The sequence below is a fragment of the Larus michahellis genome, chromosome 2 (assembly GCF_964199755.1).
Source record: "Larus michahellis chromosome 2, bLarMic1.1, whole genome shotgun sequence".
In the NCBI taxonomy this organism is placed as follows: domain Eukaryota; kingdom Metazoa; phylum Chordata; class Aves; order Charadriiformes; family Laridae; genus Larus; species Larus michahellis.
This window is the reverse complement of record NC_133897.1, coordinates 25,697,887-25,718,112: the sequence shown is the minus strand read 5'-3', so window position 1 is coordinate 25,718,112 and position 20,226 is coordinate 25,697,887. Positions and strand designations below refer to the sequence as shown.

At 38.9% G+C, this 20,226-nt stretch overlaps 1 protein-coding gene across 4 annotated transcripts in view; it reads right to left on the bottom strand.

Annotated features, from left to right (window-relative positions):
• Nucleotides 1-20,226, bottom strand: part of CDK14 (cyclin dependent kinase 14) — a 328,079-nt gene that overhangs the window by 251,114 nt on the left and 56,739 nt on the right. Inside the window, exon 1 of one of the 4 annotated variants that reach the window (XM_074574644.1) lies at nucleotides 9,614-9,782. The exons of 2 other annotated variants lie outside the window; for them this stretch is intronic. Coding sequence is in view for 1 of the 2 variants with exons in the window: in XM_074574643.1 (XP_074430744.1) it covers nucleotides 9,354-9,428 (75 nt within the window). In the remaining variant the exon portion in view is untranslated. Of the gene's footprint in view, nucleotides 1-9,353; nucleotides 9,512-9,613; nucleotides 9,783-20,226 lie in introns of those variants that run through there. One more of the 4 variants, XM_074574643.1, reaches the window with a different exon arrangement.

The window sequence follows — 20,226 nt, the reverse complement described above, 5'->3', positions numbered from 1 at the left end:
CAGGAAAGGCAGGAAAGGAAGGAAAAAATTATTATAGAACAGGCATTTCTTTTCCTGCCCTGATGGACTGTGGTTTCTTTCTGGTAGCCTTTGGGGGAGGGTAACAGGCTCAACTGCGTCCCAGAACTGTAATTCATATTCTTGGGTATTATTTGTTCAGCTTTATTTGGATGCAGAGATTGCTAGCAATGCTAGCTATGAACTGCAAATGCAATGGAAAACAGAGCTTGGAGACTGAAAATGGTATCCAGGGATATGGTATGCTCCTTGCTGTACCTACCACAAACTTACTCATACATCTCCCACAGCCCATCTCAAAGGCACTCTCCAAAAATGGCTGTTTTATTTCTGAAGTCGAAGCTGATGTTAAACCAACTGTCTTTGTCATATGGAAGAAGGCAAATATAAAAAGGTCACTGAAGTGCCAGATGGAAGAATTTTTGAACTGGAAGCTCTGACATTAATTCCCTGTGTTTGTCTGAAACACTGCACTCAAGGAGCACATTAAATGTCTGTGCTGAATTTCCAAGTGAGAAACAAGTCACTCTCACATAAAGGCCAACTGATCAGATTTAGAGTAGGAATCCCAAGATCATACAAATCTGAAAAGAAATTTAAACACCTGAATAAAGTTTTATACTGGAAGTTATTATGGGCAGTGCTTACACAGCTCCTTCCTCTCCTTCTCCCCCCTGCCCCACCAAACTTGCAATTTATTCTGCTAAATTAATACCTAAAATTTATCATAATTACTGAATCAAGCACAATGCTGGGAGCCAGGAAATACTGCACGATTTTATGTCCCTTACATGCAGCAAGGTACAGCTGAGCACTTCTAAAATTCATTTTTTTTTTCTGTTCATAGTACAGTTTAACTTCAGAAAAATGAGTTTTCAGAACACCAAAGTTGATGTTCCTCTCCTCACAAGAAAAAAGGTCTGATCTGAAGAGAACACAGATTAGACTTTAGGTATATAAAAGCCTACATATGTCCTCAAAAAAAATCCTGTTCTGCAACAATAGTCATCAGGAGGAGTCACCTAAGGACAGGGTCTCAGCTAAAGGTCACACATAAATCCTGACAGCCTGTAACATACATTAAAAGAGACAGAAACTCAACAGAGCTGATCTAAAGGCAGGTTTTGCTCTATTTCTGTACTTATGCCCCAAAATACAATAACTGTGTTAGTATTAAAGCCTAGCAAATAAATTCTTCCCTCTACCTGTGCGATGCTCAGGTTTGCCAAAAAGTGGTATACAATATGGCATTCACGCTCTTCCTGCAATTGCAATCAGGCTGCTGCTTCCATTAACCTGCTTCAAGACTTGCTACATCCAAAAGCAGGAGGGTCGTTCCTCCAGTAAACCAAGCAGGAGGATGGAGGAGCGGATCAGCAGAGGTGTCGGCGTGGGAGAGGCGGTTGCCAGCGCCAGGCACAAGCCAGAGACTCCTTGGTAACCAGTAGAGCGGTGGAGAAAGTGTCTGAACATAAACACTCTGCCATGAAATTGTGACAGGTGGTTTCTATACTCTTTTACTTAGTTACCCATTTGTATCTGTTGTCTATCCTCCTCTGTAACCATATGAACAGCATTTAAAAATAAAGATTAAAAAAATATTTTCAGTCCCTTTCCCATATCGGCCTCCTGCTCCAACAGATGGCTACATGTGCCAGTGCAAGTTTATACAGTTTTCTTTCCTTAAGAGCACTATTAGTAGTTTTGTACGAACATTATATTAAGTCTTTCTGTGTTTACAGGTTTATAATTTTATTCTATCCTTCAACACTCCCCCCGATCATGAAGTTATCAAAGGCACATCCATAAATGCAGTAAGTCTTCCCACTGCCATGTTCAAGTGTGAGAAATCTTGAGAGACTTGACAGCAAGCCTATTCTTGCTAAATTCTGAGGCTGTCAGTAAGGTTTTTAAGAAAATAAATGGTAAACAACTCCATGACTTGAAAATAGGTTCTACCTAGTTCCTTTAGGCTCCTTTGCCTACCCTAGCAAGTCTCTTGATTCTTTTACAGGTATCATCAAGTACTTCGGTTGCAAAATAAAACCAAGAATTTTTCTTCTACAAGCAGGGAATGTAAAAAAAATGATGCTATTGATCCGATCTGGTCATGCAACTGATAGTTTAAGACTTAAACCCAACTACTCAATTAAGAAGTGAACTTCTATCTGATGAGCCCAAAGTTAGGGCAAGAAAGCAATGAGATATGATGAGTTAAAAACTTAATTTCTAATTGCAATGAACCAGAGAGTTTGTTTCAGACTGACAAATCAGACAATAGTTTCAGAACTCAAGACCAACCTTCATATATATGCTGAAGAACACTTTTCTTATAAAACAAGAAGAGGAAGGGGACAGGTTACACAATCATCTGTGCAAAATATGTGAATTTGCAGACCGAAAAGTTTTAAAAGCATTTTTTGTCAGGTATGACAACAACCTTCATTGCACTGAAGCAGCATTTTGTACCATCCTTTACAAATCAATGGGAGTCTCGCATTATCTTCAGCAGACTCTTAAGAAGTGCTTCCCAAGAAATAATTCAAGGCTAGAATGGTAAATCAGTTTGGCTTTTCCTCCTGCATTCAGACCAATTCCTTCATCTAAAAAAAAAAAAAAAAACCCACAAAAAATTTCTTACTTCATTCCCTCCCCTCTTTTCTGCATCTGTTCTTCTTTCCTTTCCTTCCCTTCTTTCTCTTCAAAAGTTCCTTTTTACTATCTTTAGCAGAAGGTAGAGGAAAAACTAGATAATGAGAGTACTTTTATTTCATTCCGCTAATGCATTTCAAAGTTTCATTCCAGCACCAAGACAGGAATCTCTCCTGCTCTTAGGTGCTTTATCCCTGAGGGTCAACAACCCTACAGCTTGAGAAATGCAGCTTCCAAGGCAGATCAATGTCACAAGGAAAGACAAGCTCTGTGAGCGATTCTAGATCTGCTCCCTTACATATTATCTTCCACACCACTGAATGTGACAAGGTATCCTCTATCAAATCAACACAGTATAAAGGTATAGACAGAAAAAGAGCTTCAACTTTGTCATTATTCTCTTATGCGAGTACTCTTCAGGGATTTGAATAACCTATATTCCAAGTCAGTCTCCCAGAAATCTTAGTAACAGCCATCCACGACCTTTCTGCCATTGTTTTCTTTCATGGAAGTTTGAGAGTTCAGACGAGGATGACAAGTCCAGCTTCACAAACAATTAAATTTAGTGAATCGTCATCTGTGTTTGGATCTCACATGCACCTGACTTCTTTTTGTTAACTTGTTCCTTTTTCTTTTATTTTTTTTTCCCCTCAGATAAATGACCTGGTTACAGAATTCTACAAAAATTGAAAGAAAAGTCTTAAAGGAATTTTCTAGCAGCTGCAGTTTGTCAGACCTGCAGTAGCACAATAGCTTTCAAAGCAAAAAGGTGTAAGAAAGCATAATGCAACTTGCTTCTCAGTACATACTGTGCTACGCTGGAAAAAAAATGGCAGAACCCTTGCAAATGTACCATGTCCTATAATTCAGAATTTTGTCAGGGGGCGTAATGAAAATTGTAGCATCTGAAATTATTCAGAATATGAAGAACACTCCAGTGTATCTTTTCTTGCAAAGACACATAAAACTTAAAATGGAGAGGTTTCAAACTGATAGTGGGAAGAGCTCATTATAAGGAAAACTATAATTTTATAAGAAGAATTCTCTGAACAGCATAGACATAATGCTCAATTTTAAAAAAAAACTAGATATTTCAAGACAACTGAAAATCACTGCTGCTGCTTTGATGTGTTCAAGCAAAAACATGTGCTGCAGTAGACTTATGACTGTGCTCAAATCAATTCTAAAGAAAAAGCTATAACAGTATGAAACAGTCAAGCCTCCTACAGTTGGAGGCAATTTGCACCTCCAAAGCTGTGAGTTCATCTTGCATCACTTTCAACGAACAACAGACCCCAAGAATCAAATTGGTCGAAAAACACATCAGTGAGAAGTCCTCCACCCTTACAGCGCATTACGTTTCTCACGAAAATATTTCACAAAACTGAGACTGACTGCAGATATTTTGCACAGCTTTTCCGGCACGGCTGCCTACCAGCAGTATAATCACATTTTATAATTATATAATTTTATGTATCTATCTGGACTACTTTGTCAAATACAGGGAATTCCTTGCCAACTTGAAAGTTACGGGTGGTGGTTCCACCGCTTTCCCGGGCAGCAGCAAAAACAATCGCACCCATCACTAAGCTGTGATGGAACTTTCCAAGGCAAATCTTCTGCACAACATTAAAATAACATTTCTATAGCCGATATTTATCAACGGAACCCATTTGTTCATTAAAAAAACCACTATTTACAGGGAAGTCTGGACAAGCATAATTTACACGTATTCTCTACAGGCTTAAATACATTTTCTTTGCACTCACAGAAAGATTTAGTAAACTGGGAGAGGACATACTCAAACGTACTAAGCCTGTAGACCAAAAAGCATCGGAAATTACTTAAATGAAGCTGAGTTTTCACAATATATAAACAGGCATTACACTTTTTCCTAGTGGTTTTATTTCCTCACTGCTCACTCAGCAAGATTTGGTATTTTCCCCTTCAGGTAACCTGTATACAATTTAATATTAAATTATAAACATCCTACACAGCAAAACTGAAATACAACTAACATGAATACTATACAATTTACAGGATAGAATGATACAGACTGGGTCAAAAGCTTGCTGATATGATGTTTGGCACTAGCTTAGATTACTTTATATTTCAATAATGTCTAGATGAAGTTTATCACAGATCTTTATCAATCAGAAGCTGCAACCGATCTCCCATAGTCAGTAGGATGAGATAGCAAGCTCTACTGTAGCATTAACTTACCAAAATTCTAATAATAAATTGTAAAATTTTTTCAAAATGAAACAAAAGTCTCCAGCCACACTTTTCACACCATTTCTGACTAGCACATCATCACAGAGTAAGACAATTAACAGATAAAACTGCCTGCTTCTGCATTCTCTGTGGGCCAGTCCAGAACTGATATAGGAACTTCAGAGAAGGCCCATCCATTCAAAAAGACCACGAACAGAAGAGCAAGATCAGAATACAACTTCAGTTGACCAGCAATAGAGGGAAAAGCCCAAAAGTTATTTTTACAGAGGCAAAATGCTCTGTTTATGCTGCTGATTCAAAAATCTTATAATAGAAAATCACCTCCCTGCTATTTTTCTACTTGCTTTTTTGCTAAATTTATAAATACCGAATGAGGCTTATATTAGGGGGTAGAATCAAAGATATCAGTGAAACACATGCCACACATGAAAAAGATGCATATAATCAATAATTCTGACAATATAAAATAAACTTATGTCAAAAGCAAAAAGTAGTCACAGAAAGGTATTTACCAAACTACACGAAAAACCAGAAGTCACTATGTACATGGAAGAAGCACTTCATCACTGATGGACCTGCTGCCCGGAGAAGTTGTCCTGACATTAACTTTGTGATAGCAGGATTAAAAAAGAATAAATTCCTTAAGAGTCCGTTCCTTAACTAAGCAACTTTCCATTCAGGTACCTTCCTGCCACGGCATCAAATGCGAAATCCAATCAAAGACGCTGCAAACCAGTCTGGACCTACCTCAGAGAACTCAAGCTCAGAAAACATATTTAAATATTTAACCTGTTCTTCCCGAATTAGGAACACCAGCTACACTTTTCTTTAGTTCAGAAACAGGCTTTGGAGTACTGGTATCACACAGTCTCTCCGTTGTTTTAATTAATATTTGCTAGGATACTCTCCTTCATTTCAACGTGGCTTGCAAACTGTAATTATCATTGTATCAGTACTTGAAACATGTAGGAAAATTTTAACACTAGTATTACCAAACCCGATTTACAAACCATGTATAGCACCGCCTGACAGCAGAGTATTTTTGCCTTGCCAGGACTTCAAAGGGAAATAACCCCAACAAAGCCATCTGGATCTGCTTGGCAGCTCCTGTGACCTTTACGGTGCTCATCTACTCTCACATTTGTAGAGAAGCCACCAAATATTTCAGCCTGAAGCCTCACCGGACCCGGGCCAAGCTCTCACCCCAGCAAATTCCTCCTGACCACGCAGGTCAGGCCAGGCCAGGCCAGGGTACCCAAACCTGCGTGAGGCTGTCACCTCAGTGGTAGCCGGCAAGGATTTCCCTTAAAGGACAAAACTATCTCTTACCTCCAGCAACTGGAGCCCAGTGGAGCTGTGTGACTCATTCCCCCAGTGCCCAGGCCGGCTACCCCTTGGGATCAACTAGGGGTATTGGCACTGCGGCCTAGTCATAAAATCATAGAATCGTCTGGGTCGGAAGGACCTTTATGATCATCGAGTCCAATCATTAACCGAGCACTGCCAAATCCACCACAAAACCATGTCCCTAAGCACCACATCTACACATCTTTTAAATGCCTCCAGGGATGGTGACTCAACCACTTCCCTGGGCAACCTGTTCCAATGCTTCACAACCCTTTCAGTGAAGAAATTTTTCCTAATACCCATCCTAAACCTCGCCTGGTGCAACTTGAGGCTGTTTCCTCTTGTCCTATCACCTGTTACTTGGGAGAAGCGACCGACCCCCACCTCGCTACAGCCTCCTTTCAGGTAGCTGTAGAGAGTGATAAGGTCTCCCCTCAGCCTCCTTTTCTCCAGGCTAAACCACCCCAGCTCCCTCAGCTGCTCCTTATAAGACTTGTGCTCCAGACCCCCCACCAGCTTTCTTGCCCTTCTCTGGACATAGAATCATAGAATCTTCATGGTTGGAAAGGACCTTTGAGATCATCGAGTCCAACCATACACACACCAAAAAAAACCCAAACACAAACAAACAAACAAAACCCCAACAAACCACACACAAACAAACGACCTACAATCTCTGTCACTAGAGCACGCCCTGAAGTGCCACATCTAGACGTTTCTTAAACACCTCTAGGGATGGTGACTCAACCACCTCCCTGGGCAGACTGTTTCAGTGCCTAACCACTATTTCAGTAAAGCAATTTGTCCTAATATCTAATCTAAACCTCCCCTGCCACAACTTCAGAGAGAGTCGCAGGCCCTTGTAATGATACCATCCATTTTCTTGTCTGTGGGGTCTCTGGGAGAAACAAGAACTGCTGCCTGAGACAGAGTACCTACTCAGAGGTCAACTTTTTCAACAGCCCACTCGAGCTTACAGTGTGAGGGGGGAAAACGTTAAAAACTATGCCTGCGTTTGTTTTTAGGGATATTTTTTGTTTAGTTTTGTTTAAGATTTACACAGCAAGATAGCTAAGAAGAGATAGTTAGGTGATCATTTTTCCTGTAGGACTTTTTCCTGTAGGACTTCAAAGGCTGACTAACCTCCCTGCACTAAGATGCGATGTTGATGATTTTTAGCCTGCTCAACTCCAACTTTTTGAAGTTCTTTCTATCTGGAGTCAGAGCCATGAAGGAGACTATGGCAAACATTCACTCCTCAGGTAAGCTCTTATCTCCTGCCGTGACAGACCTCAGCCTCACTACAAAACTGATCCACACAGAGAAGATTGTAATCTTTATAGAGCACTCAGCACTAACCGTCTATTAAACTATGTATTTCTTAGGTTCCCATCTGCATTCTTAACTTTTGGGCACATTTTCCATATTATATGTTATTTTTTCTCCCCAGTTAATTCAGGATCTGTGTTTAAATAAATATTACCATAGGGAATATTATTTATCAATAAAAAATGTCAAAAACATTATTGATTTCTTAAGCTTAGAAAACTAAAACAGTAGAACTCCAGAAACAGTAGTAACACAGCAAACAGAGCTGATTGATAGTTTTACATTTGGGGAGAAAAAACACTTGGAGGAAGAAAGCGGGTGGAAGTAACAACTTTTACACGTATACATAGATGAAAAAATACCACTAAGAAATATTCTAATTTGAAATTTGCTTTAAAAAATCCCATGTGCCTAGGAGTTTCTGGACTTTCATTCCTTGTACAACCTGAGAGCAAACACAAATGGTTGCATTACTTCTATCTGTTAAACAATGGCAAATGCACTGAAGGGTTGTAATTTATTGATAGGTACAGCAGTATAAGCAAAAGAAACTTCCCTAAAAATGCTTGCAGCTGAAGTAATTATTGTAATAGAAACATTCAATGTTATTCTTGACCAAAAAAAAGCATCTCTACTTTCTGAGACAAAACTATGCAAATTAAGTTTGTATACACTGTGAAACAGCCCACTTCACAACACCTACATTGCAGTACCTATAGTGTCACACATTTAGAAAATATATTTTTTTAAATAAGGAACTCCAGCAAAATAATAATGAAACCTTCAGAAAATAATTGAGGTAGGACCGAATCTTCCCCCTTTAATCGTATTCAGTGACTAAGAATAAAAAACCCTTAATTGGCAAGTACAGAAAAAGCAAACATGAATCGCTGTCAAACTAGTTATTTGATCCCACATTGATATACAACTGATCTCTTCTTGGAGTATAATTCACATACTGCCTAAAGTATAAACACGCTCCTCTAGAAATAAAACCCTCTGCTTTTACCCTTAACTAGTAATAACAAAAAACATATTTAATCACTCTAGCATTACTACCACAGTTGGTTTCCTTTAAATACTAAAACATGGTGAAATATTTCTTTTGTTCAGTTCCACTGTATTTCTGTTGAGATTAATCTATGGCTTGATCTACAACTGAAGCACACTAGCTGTCAGTTAAGTCATCAAAAATAATTCAAATTATTCCACACAATGGCCACATTTTAATCTTTCTTTCTTGTACTAATGATAACTGCTGCTTTTTTCCTCCTCTCTTTCCCTGAACATGCTGCTGCTCTAAGCTTTCATACGCTGAAATATTCCACTAAGATCCAAACCGCTGCCAACACACTCCTACATAAGCATTCAAGAACGTCTACTTAAAATGACTACCTCACTTTTTGTTTTATTAAATAAAGACAGCATGCAAGAGAAATAAAATAATCACAGAGGTTAACAAGGCAAAAAGATACTCTGATGTCCATGATATAGCATGGATTTATAAAGGATCATTTTAATTTTATCTTCCATCATCAAGCAAATCTGTAACTGATAAAGACATTTATTCAGCAAGATGTACAGACTTGTTAGCAGAGATGAAAAAGTGGCTGATCACGTCCTTCACTCACTTGTCCCAGAGGGCGTTCAGCCAAGCATATATCGGAAAAAATTGCCCATACTATCCTCTTAATGCAATAATAAATAAGGCTACTGGAGAGAGAAATGCAAAACTGTACCGAGAAAAGCATTGCTTTTAAGCCTTCCCCTACCTTTTCCCTGATATTTACAAACCGCAGGCAGTGCTGCCGGGGAGTCTCACCAGGGTGGCTGCCGAGAGGTCTCATGTGGCGTTCCCAGCTTCCCACCGCCTCCCTCTGCCTGGATTTTAAGCATTCCCGAGAAAACCCACCCTGACATGCACAGAATGAATCCTGCTCAAGTTGGAAGCATGTGATAACTAGGCTTCGGGTTGAAACGGGAAACCCCAGCACCCAATTTATCCCAGAGATTTAAACAAGCCCCATCTTACCGTTTCGCTGTTGCCCAGGATCAGGTTAGATTCACCTGGAACTCTTTGGCATCTCTCTAGCAATGTTAGTGTTTGCAGTCAGGCCGGGCTCATTCAGCAACTGAATTCACAACATCTTTCTGCACTAGCAAGCTGAAATGGTACGGCTGTACTACAGCTAAGAAAGGGGGAAATCTAAAGCAGAAAACAAAGAAATCCCTCAAGACAGGGTAATCCCAGTGGAGTAAAATATAAAATGTACACACGAGCACCAAGGGTACAATATTTCTCTGTCTAAATTTCATCAGCAATACCATGCTCTTTCTAAAAAGATTTTTTTTTTTTTAAATATATGATGGACTTGCCTGTGGAGTTCCCAGAAAGGCAGAGTATCTAGGCTCTGCAGCAGCATTGCAGCCAAAGTAACCATGCATATGCTATCTAGGCAATTTACAGCAGTCTTTTTGAAAAGATATTGATTTACAATGTAGCACTGCCTCAACCCAACACAGAACTGCAGCCAAAATAGCTAATGGTGATTTCATATGGATTAAGGAAAAAACCTCAACATTCAATCAAAAGGATGCAACTAATCATTCCCAATTCAATTATGTCCCAGTCCTGAAGGAAACCAGCAAGTTCTTGAGTGACAAATGATATTAAAGCCATAATCTATGGGCATCTGGAAAGAAGTACTACGAATGCCACGGTCCACTTTTACAGAAAGAATAAATATCAAAAAGCATCTAAAATTTACGGAGCCAAAATACGAACTCTAAAATTAATTCTGGCATTGTAAGGATGAAAAGTAGTATTTAATTTATGAACATACAAAATATGCAAAGCTGTGAGTAAGCAATAGACACCTACTCCATGCTGGGAAGCCACTGCTGAGCCCGAGTGAGCTTGGGTACAGTACAAGGGAGAAGAGGGCAGCAGGAGCAAACCCTCAGGGAGGGCTTCTCCAAAAGGGAGGCAGCGAATCTTCTCCATCTCCTACTCCTACAGCAGCCCCTGCTGGCCTGTGCTTCAGATGGCTCCTGGCTCCCCAGAAACCTCCCAGGGTTGGGGGGAGTACTGGAAAGACTACGTTAGGACAGGGAGCAGTGACATATGTGTAAGGGAAACCTTCAGGAGAGAAAGAGCACAGCTCAACTGCATTTAATTTTTACCTAACGAAGAGGTGTAATGAACTGGCAGGTGAAACACCGCCCTGGCTCACTCCAGAGACCCACACATGTCACAAGACCATCAGAAACAGGCTCCTCTGTAGAGTCTCTCTTTGAAAAAAGCACAGCATGCTTAAACTCCACGTTTGCTCAAGTCCCACCACAGCCACCAAGACTTAAACACTTGCTTAAATACTTCTCAACTCAAGGCTCACAGCTGAATCTAGCATCAGTGGCTTCAGTGATGATAACACATGAATGGTATGAGCAAATTCCATAAGATGCACCCAAAATCAAGTGGCACTCGTTATTTTTTCCCCTCATGTATTTCCCAACCTTTGTCACAGTGGCATATTCCAGAAGACTACTCAGTTTCCTAGTTTGGTTTTTAAGCAGCTAGAAAGCTTCACTTCTCCCAGAAAAAAAGATTTCCATTCTCTAGGCCAAAATTTTCTTCTTGGGTGTCTCAAGCGTGGGGGTCCAAAGAAAACATGAAAAAAGCTTCCAGTTGAAATTATGAGAAAACACGTTCAAAACATTTACATTTCTTGTCATTATTCTGTCAACATCAAATTTGTCTGAGGATGAGGGAGAACAGGACAGAAGGATCCTCAGGAAAAAAAAAAAAGCGCTAGTGAGTAAGCACGTGCAGAGACCAATATGTGCCAAAAGACAGGCACCACTTTAAGGGAAAAGTGGCGGACAGACATGTGGGAAGGGAACACAGAAGGCAGCAAAACAGAGAACTTCATTCCAGAAGCAAGCAAGGTGTTCGGCCAAGGCACGGAGACAGAAAGCAAGCCAAACAGTCCACAATGTAATTGGATATAACTCAAAGAAGCCAAACCCCCCTGTATTTTAAAGTTAATTACTTTTATTGCATTAAACAATTCACACTTAATGCATTGAAGTAAGTCCTCCTTGTTGCCTTCGACACCCCTCAACAGATGCAATACCAGTTGGACTTTGGCTTTGCTAACTGCATCACTGCACGCTCAGATGATGTCTCTGTGTTCCTTCCCAGTTACTTGTCCCCGCTTCCACCTTCTCTATACTTTATGTATGAGTCTTATTAGGAACTCCTTATTCATCCATGCAGGCCTTCCAGCATTTTTGCTTGACTCCCTACTATTTTTATCCCCCTTCTTCCCCTGTCCCCTGTGCTAGCCCCATCCCTTCCCCTACTCCCAACCCCATTTGCAGACTGTGGTTGAACACAAGTAGATATTCTGTTGCTGCCCATGGTACCACAAACAGGACTGAGAAACCTGGCTGGCAGGCAAATGCCGTCTGGAATTACAACTGGAATTGATGGAACGCACAAACTCCCCTGTACCATGGGACTGGCTTGTTTTCCAAGGGGGTGGGAGAATTACTGACCTAAAAAAAAGTTTCAATACAATAAAAAAAAAAAGTCTAATACCTACGGGTTTAGGTTTTAAAACTCTGCATGGAAATCCGCTGCAAATACAAGGTTGACATTATCAGTACTGTAAGTCATGCCACCACTTTCATCCCAGGGCTGACTCCAAAACACACCGTGGCACTTGAGAACAATTTCTCATATAGTCACCTTTGGAGCTTTTCAAGATAACAGATACACAGTCACCTGCAAATTGCTATACTTAAAACAGAGAGATTACACAATGCCACAGCTCTGATGGTCAATTAACTAAACATGCAAACCATCATTTATTAATACAGCACAGTGAAAAGAATACCAGTAGTTACTTTGTGTTCTGCGTGCTCATACTACATACTACTGAAATGGAACTTCTAAGTAATGTCCTATTTCCATTAGTCTACATTAAATCATCCAAGAGAGAGGAAGGGAGAGAGAAAGCAAGGGAGAAAGGCAGCTGGCTTTCCTCTCCAAGAAGTAATAACCACATGCAGTAATTTGCGCAAGTATCATACATCTGTGTGAGCCCATTTTTTCCTGACAGAAGAAACTGCATGACCAAGCAGAGCCACTGCTCCTCAGGACACAAGGAAAAAGTAAACACACTTTACAGTTTTGAAAATTTACTCACTTGTGAAAGTCATTGGGACATCTAGCCAGCCAATGCATAAGCCACTGACAATATCTCATAAAAATTTACTTAACAAGATGCTTAACCAGTTGCATTCAGAAACAGACGTCTGGATGGGACAACACTTCTCCAAGTCCAGCTCAGTTCCTTGCTATCACTAGCGATCACAAAATATGACCCCTTCCCTAAACTGGTTAAGTTTGTGTTTAGTTTGAAGTTAGGACATGTAGAGTACACAAGACATGACCTTAATAAAACAACCCAGCAGTAACTAAAATGTGTTGAATGCAAAGGAAGAAAATAATTCTTCTCTTAAGAGGGTAAGTGAAGCAGTGGATAATATTGCAGAATGGAATGAGTGACAAATTATTCTAACTACAACATGCTTTAAACTTGCTTTGCAATACCAGTATTTGAACTACAACATCTGCATTGTCTGGTAGATGGGACTTCACTTAAAAAGTCACTGTCTGAAATAAAACACAATGTAACACGGTGCCAATTATTTTTGCAACTTTTAAAACCAAAAAAGAGATTTTACAGTTTTAGGGACTGATTCCAAATATACTTTGCATTATAAAGAATGTTTAAAGTGCAAGTTCAAAGGGAACTACATCATCATGGAGAACACTGTGTAATGATTTTACACATCTGAAAAATACTTCAAATCAGCCCAGATACTTTTTCAACTCCGCAAAAGCAGTCTTTGCATATCAAATTGTCCAATGACTTTGGACAATTATACTCTTTCTATGCAATAGAAAAACCTTAGAAAAACCTAACTCCAACATTCCAAGCAAAGCCATAGCTTCCTGTGAACACTAATACAGTTACACTGAGATTGTTTTATGTTATTGATACTTCTGTGTTCCTTGCTATGCCAGTGAAGATCTCATATAAATAAAATATTCCAGACTAAAACACATTGATGCAATGTATCTATGATAAGAACATAAATTCGGTCTTTTAACTTGATTTAGGATTTCTTCTTAGGGAAGCTGAATACTATTTTCCAAGCCTCACTTTTTTCTTTTAAGCTCTTAGTTAAAGGTATTGTACAAATACTAAAGAGTTCTGCTAACCCCTAATTATTAGCCAAAAGTACTTAAAGAGAAGAAATGCAAAGGCCCAAGGCAGTAAGATCCGCAGCATGACCAGCAGTTAATATACACAGATGCCAAATGCAGAGCTTAGTCAAGGTATGGAATTTCCTAATTATTCTACTTCTAGGAAGAGACCAGATCTGTAGGCTTTTTCACTGGGGGTGAGCATCTAATTAGATGCAAAATAGGACCCCAGTACACCTTACCCTGCAAAAATAAAGCATACCTTCCTATATAAAAATAAATAAATAGTTTTCTCCCAGCCACATCTGTCTTACACTTGCAAAAAAAACCCACCAACTATTGCACACAGACAGAATTCTATCTATCTCAGCTAGTACTGTGTTCATGCCTTTATAATCTATTCAAATTACACTGTAAAAAAAAAAGCCTATCTGCAAAGAGTATGAAGCCTATACTATGTGTCAGGTAAAATAATCTGCGTCTTGTTTGCCTAAATTCCTCATCCCCAACGGAAAGATAGTAAGCAATAGCAGAGTCATTCATCTTCAGCATCATACAGTTACATGTGCTGTCAACAGCAGCAACACTTCACTCCAGAAATGGAGGTATCCTTGCAATACATTCATAAAATTCTTGACAAAAAATGCACCAGTTCCTAAGACTTATGATGTACCTGTATGTACACATAACCTCATGTTCAGGTGCTAACTCTTAATGTTACTGATGTATTGTGTACAAAGCATCACAACCTAGACTACTCAAGAAAAGACATCTAAATCAACATCTCAGTCAACCACGTTTCAAAAACATCACTAAGAACTCAAGAAGCATAAAATTCAAATGTATGCACTCTGCCTGGAAGATAACAACAATAAGTAAGATGGCTTAGTGGAGTAGGTTAATTAAACTAACCCATCTAGTATGACATACAATTCCTAAAACCACATAGCTGACAATGATCATATTTGCAATAAAAAAAAAAAATTAAAAAAAAAAGCTAATCAGGAAAGGACGGTAATACTTCCATGACAAAAAATGTAATGATGAATACTAGAGATACAGTTTACAAAGTTCTTCTTCAGGTAGAGTTATAAAGAATTAACAATAGCTTTTTAGTATCTACCAGTAAAATCCCCAGGGAAGAATCCCTGAAAATACTTCATTTTCAAGTTACATATATTCCTACAGTTGATCTCATACAGGGACAAGGCTCAATGATATCCTATTTCAAAGTCATCCATAGCATTATACCTAGGAGAAGAAAGCTTTCTATAAATGAATTAAAACTTAACACAAAAAGATGAGCTCACCTTCATCTCTTTTTCAAGTTTAAATATGTCATGCACTGAAATTCTTGTCTTATTTGAAAGCACTGGATTTTAGCTTCCCTTCGTTTTCACTTTGAGATACTCACATGAAAGACTTTGTTGGTTGCTACCTTTTTTTTATTTATTTCACCTGATATCTTTTTATATTGCAATGAAAAAAAAATTTCAGGTCTTCTAACTAAAAAAAAAGATTTATGCACAAAATGTAGGCTATTGTGGTTAAAAAAAAATATAAAGACACATCAACCTCCACATTCCTATGATGTAGACAAGATGCTAGAGTAAGTTGCATGTTTACAGTATCCACTTTGAAAAATCCATATCTATTCTACTCTTCCTCACTAAGCATTTTTCCTTTGAGACACAACTTCAGTCCTCAAGGCTTTTGCTACCTGCTGAATTTGCCACACAATGCAAACAGTGAGTTCATGTTACAAGAACAGTAAAGCAGCCACCTTCATATGGGAATAACTGTTGACAACTCTTGCACTGGAATTGAACGGCCAACATACGAGTGAAAGGCTTCAGCTCATCAGCACTGTTCAGTGGCCTCTATCCCTCCCTTACAGGCTTTATTAACAAGGATAGTCAAAATTTCTGGTGTAAAATCCACTGAGGATCACAGCAAACGATTATGTGATCTATGAATTCAAGTTCCACAGGTCAAGACCCTGGTGTTCTCTGTGAAAAGGGTTGAAGCTATACGGAAATAAGCATTCTACCATTTGATAGCCTTAAGCCAATCTAGACTACGAAGTGACAAAACTCTGAAGGCACCCCAAAAGTGAGACAATATGGCCAACTACCTTAGGCCTCAAACAGATTATTTTCAGAAAATTAATCAGAGCTCTTGAGAGCTTCTCTGTGGCCTCTACAGTACACACAGAAACTGCTTTCACAGGATGTCACACAGCTTGCGAAGGTATTCTTGGATTGACTTAAGCCCAAAATTTAATCAACTTTAAATTTTTGGCACACTTTTGGCACTGAAGGAGGCTAACAGAGTATCTGCAGAAGAGCGAGGACTGTGCTTTAAAAAACTAATAACGTACCAATCTAGAAACCACGTGAGACATTGGAGGAGAACTTTCACTGGTATTCACGATAAGGGGGAACTAAGGGAGGGTCTTCTTCTTGTCTTCATTCTCTCACATGGGACCTTGAAGTACCCCAAATTAGTGAACTCAAGAGATTTACATGACTCTGCATTTACTTGAGGTTTAGCTGCATACACCTCCAGGGGAATCCTGACACAATTTCCCTACATTCTGGCCTTCCTGAAATTTGGTATCCAGATATCAAATCTGAAGCAGGGGAGGGAATCTCACAAGACATCTTCCCCAGGCAGTTGCTATAAGGAACCATCTGATCAGTTTTGTCTTCAGAGATAACTGCAACTGTTAATAAAAGGACCTCAAAACAATGACATTCAATCCTAAATATGGTATTTTGTGGTGTGAGGTAATTTCAGCAGTTATTCCAGGCTCCTCACAATCTTATTTAACAGTTCAAGAACGTGTTCATATTTTCACTCTTCACAATGTTTGCCTTTGAGTCATGACAAGTGGCAGAAGAACCACCAGCCCAGGAGCGATGGCACGCTCTGCGGGAAGTACCACTGACAAGTATCTACAGTTCTGCTTTTTGTCACAGGAAGTTATTGAGAAATATGAGATGCTATAAAAGCATGTTTATTACAGCAATCTATAGAAAATGAACCCACAAACTCATAATGTGGAAAAACAACAGATTCACTATCACCTCAGATGCCTTATTGGATTCAGCATAAATGGTATTAATAAGTCTTTATGGCTATTGTCTTATTATTATGGGAATAGTAACAGACAACAAATGTGTTTATGTCAGGGAGTTATGTTGGACTAATATAGATTACATGTTCATATACAATGTACTATAGTGAGGTGTACAAATCAACCTCCTTTCTTTTGGTTCTGCTACCTGGAGGTTCAGCTCTCAGCTTTCCCTCTAGAGGTGCTACAGTCTTCAGTTATCTGAACAGGTCATCACTGTAGAAGAGGTATAAAGTCTTAATTAAAAAAAAAAAAAAAAGAATGTTTTAATATTAACATAATTGAAAGCTGTCAGAGGAACATATATTGTGGCAATCATACAAGCTCAGAATAAAAGTTCATCTAGCCTGATTTTGAAAGCAACCAAGTTTATTAGAGGATAGGATAGACAAATGTGATCCTTCCTCCTGTATATCTTTCTAACCAGCAGCAGTTTACTTCCTAATTCAAAGATTAAATCCAGACCTATCCTTCACAACTTCATGAAGGAACTTCACTTTTAAACCCATTTATACCTTTAGCCTCCAAGTGACAGAGAGTTCCACAACACCATGCAGTTTGAAACTGTTCTTTCTCTTGAAAACCAAAAAATCTCTGATTATTTCTCACTAAATAAGAACTACAAAGCAGCTAAAGAAATGTTACACAATTATTCCCTCTTCACCAGCATGAATTCATCTTGTGATCTTACAGTTACTATCTCATCCTCCCTCAGTCCTCTGTTTTACATTCTAATGGGTCTTAATCTATTATCTTCAACTCAGTGGAAGCTATATTACACTTTTAACTGACCATTCTTGTCTTCTCCTTCTGTGTCTTTTTTTGTTATACGACAGCTAACATTTGATATGATATTTACAAAACCAGGATTTCTGCAATAACATATTGGCAGCTTTGGTTTTGTTCTCCTTTTCCTATTCTTTTCTGAAGGTTTACTTATTTTTTAGACTACTGCTGAACACTGGGTCACTATCTTCAAGCTATTATCCAATGACCCTATAATTCTTATCTGGAATAACGTGATTTGTTTAGACTCACCATTACACATACATAGCTGCAGTTAAGCTCTTCATATGCATCAGTTTGTACATATCATTTTATCATCCGAATAGTCTATACTGCAAAATCCTTGGGCAACTTCTGGCAGTTCAACTAAACAATAGCTTTTTTAAATGTGACAATTTTTCATCCCTCCTCCATGTGTTTGTCTATGTCTTTGTCCATGTCTAACCTGGAGGGTTAATTGCCATTCCTCTCTAAGTCTCAAAAATGGTATTTTATCTCTTCTGCATGGCATACACAACAGATGTGACAAATGTATAAGAATCATCCAAATCACAATGATTGGCAAATCTGATGATAGCAAAACACTAATTTAGATGGTGGTGTGCTATGAGATTAACGAAGTTGCTGGCAAAAAATTAAACAGAAACACTCAAGTAATTTAGGAATTACTCCTAAATAGAAAAACACTAAAAAAATAGAAACTCTCAAGATTTAGGAATACTGTTGGTTCTCATGATCAAATATGCGAGGCAGCTGTGAGAATAACTCCCCTCCTTCCAGCTATATTTTTCTAGGAGGCTGCACTACCTACTGGACAAGAGCTTCACTGCAGTCATCCATACCTCTGTTCTTTACTAATTAAAATTGGCACAAAATGATGTGCATCAAAAAGGCATAGCAAAGCTCTGCCTGATGCAATGCTGAGTCAAGTGCTCACAGGAAACAAACAGCAGAACTGCAAGTATTGCACTATTATTTATCTGTTCTTTGGTTAAATACGAAGTGTTGGGTTTGACCTATAAAGTCCTTTATGATTTGGGTCACTAGCCCCTTGCAGACTACTTTTCTTGTCCCATTTTATCTCAGTAACTCAGACAAGAGGGTCGCATTCACCTGGGCGTGCTCACTGAAGGGCACTTCAGTCCAGAAGTTGATAAAGCTTTAATGCATGTTGAGCAGCTTATCTATTTTCCCAGGACATCTTAGGCAACAAATAGAATGCACCTCAGGAGGAGTGAGCTGCTGAACACAGAAAACTTCAGAAAGGACAAGAGAAAAAAAGCCTCTTCCTTGTACTATAAAAACTATCTCTACAAAATACAGTCAGAGGTAGCACAGCTACTGAAGCTTACATGCTCACAAAGCACCCATTCTCACAGAAAATTCCACCTAACCATTTTATTCCTCCTCAGACCACCTCTTTCAGCATCTCTGGAGCCAGACCCCATCAGAGCATGTTCTTAAATAGACTCCCTGGAGATATTCTACGCTACCATCTTGTTGTGAATTAGAAGAACATGGATTTTCACGTGATGGAGCACACAGTGGCTACAGAGGGCTGGAACAGATTTATACACCAACAAATTTGTTCTGCTCAGCTCAAGAGCAATTATGTGGCCTATGACAAAAATTTAAGAAGCCTCAAAGGTTTCAATAATTAAAAAAGGAGCAAAATACCAATTTCAGAGAGGGGAAAGAATTGCCATTACCTTGTTTCAGATATTCAATAATTTCTTGAATTTTAATAAGAAATTTTAAAGGAGACACACTGTTTCAGTCTAACAAATTCAAATGCAAATGAAACTTCTCTTGGTCAACTAACACGGGAAAAACACATTGATTAATCAATCTATCTAGCTTATATCAATCTCCCTTGTATCAAGTCAAAGGCTCCCTACCACATGAGGGAAGAGAAGAAATTAAGGCCTTTGACAAAACAGGTGAATGATTCCATAGAACTGACAGGTTGAAGGTTGAGAACGGATATCTTCTTCCACTTAAATCACTGCTACAGGATTTACAGCACAGTGTTTCAAGCCAGAAAGTCTACAAAATGGTGAACATTTACAGTTTTGCACGAGAACTTTCTGTAGTACTGGGGGTGGGGAGGTGGGCGGTTGTTTGCATCCAAACATCAAGAAAAATACTCACTTGTACAAGTTAGTCATCATATATCAAAGACACCATACATTGCTTTAATACTTCATTATTTTTGTTTTGGCCATTCCAGAAGGTATCTAAAGTCTGCACATTTCAAACTATTTTGCAGGAGAAAAATGACGCAACCATGCATCTCTCCTGAAACATGGTAGCCTTAGTGCTCACACACTTACTTCCTTCTTCAGAACTCACACAAGGCTAAACCCACTTGCAAAATCTTCTGTGAAAAAAACCCAAACCTGGTACTATATTTAATTTCTGACTGATTTAGCAGAAGATT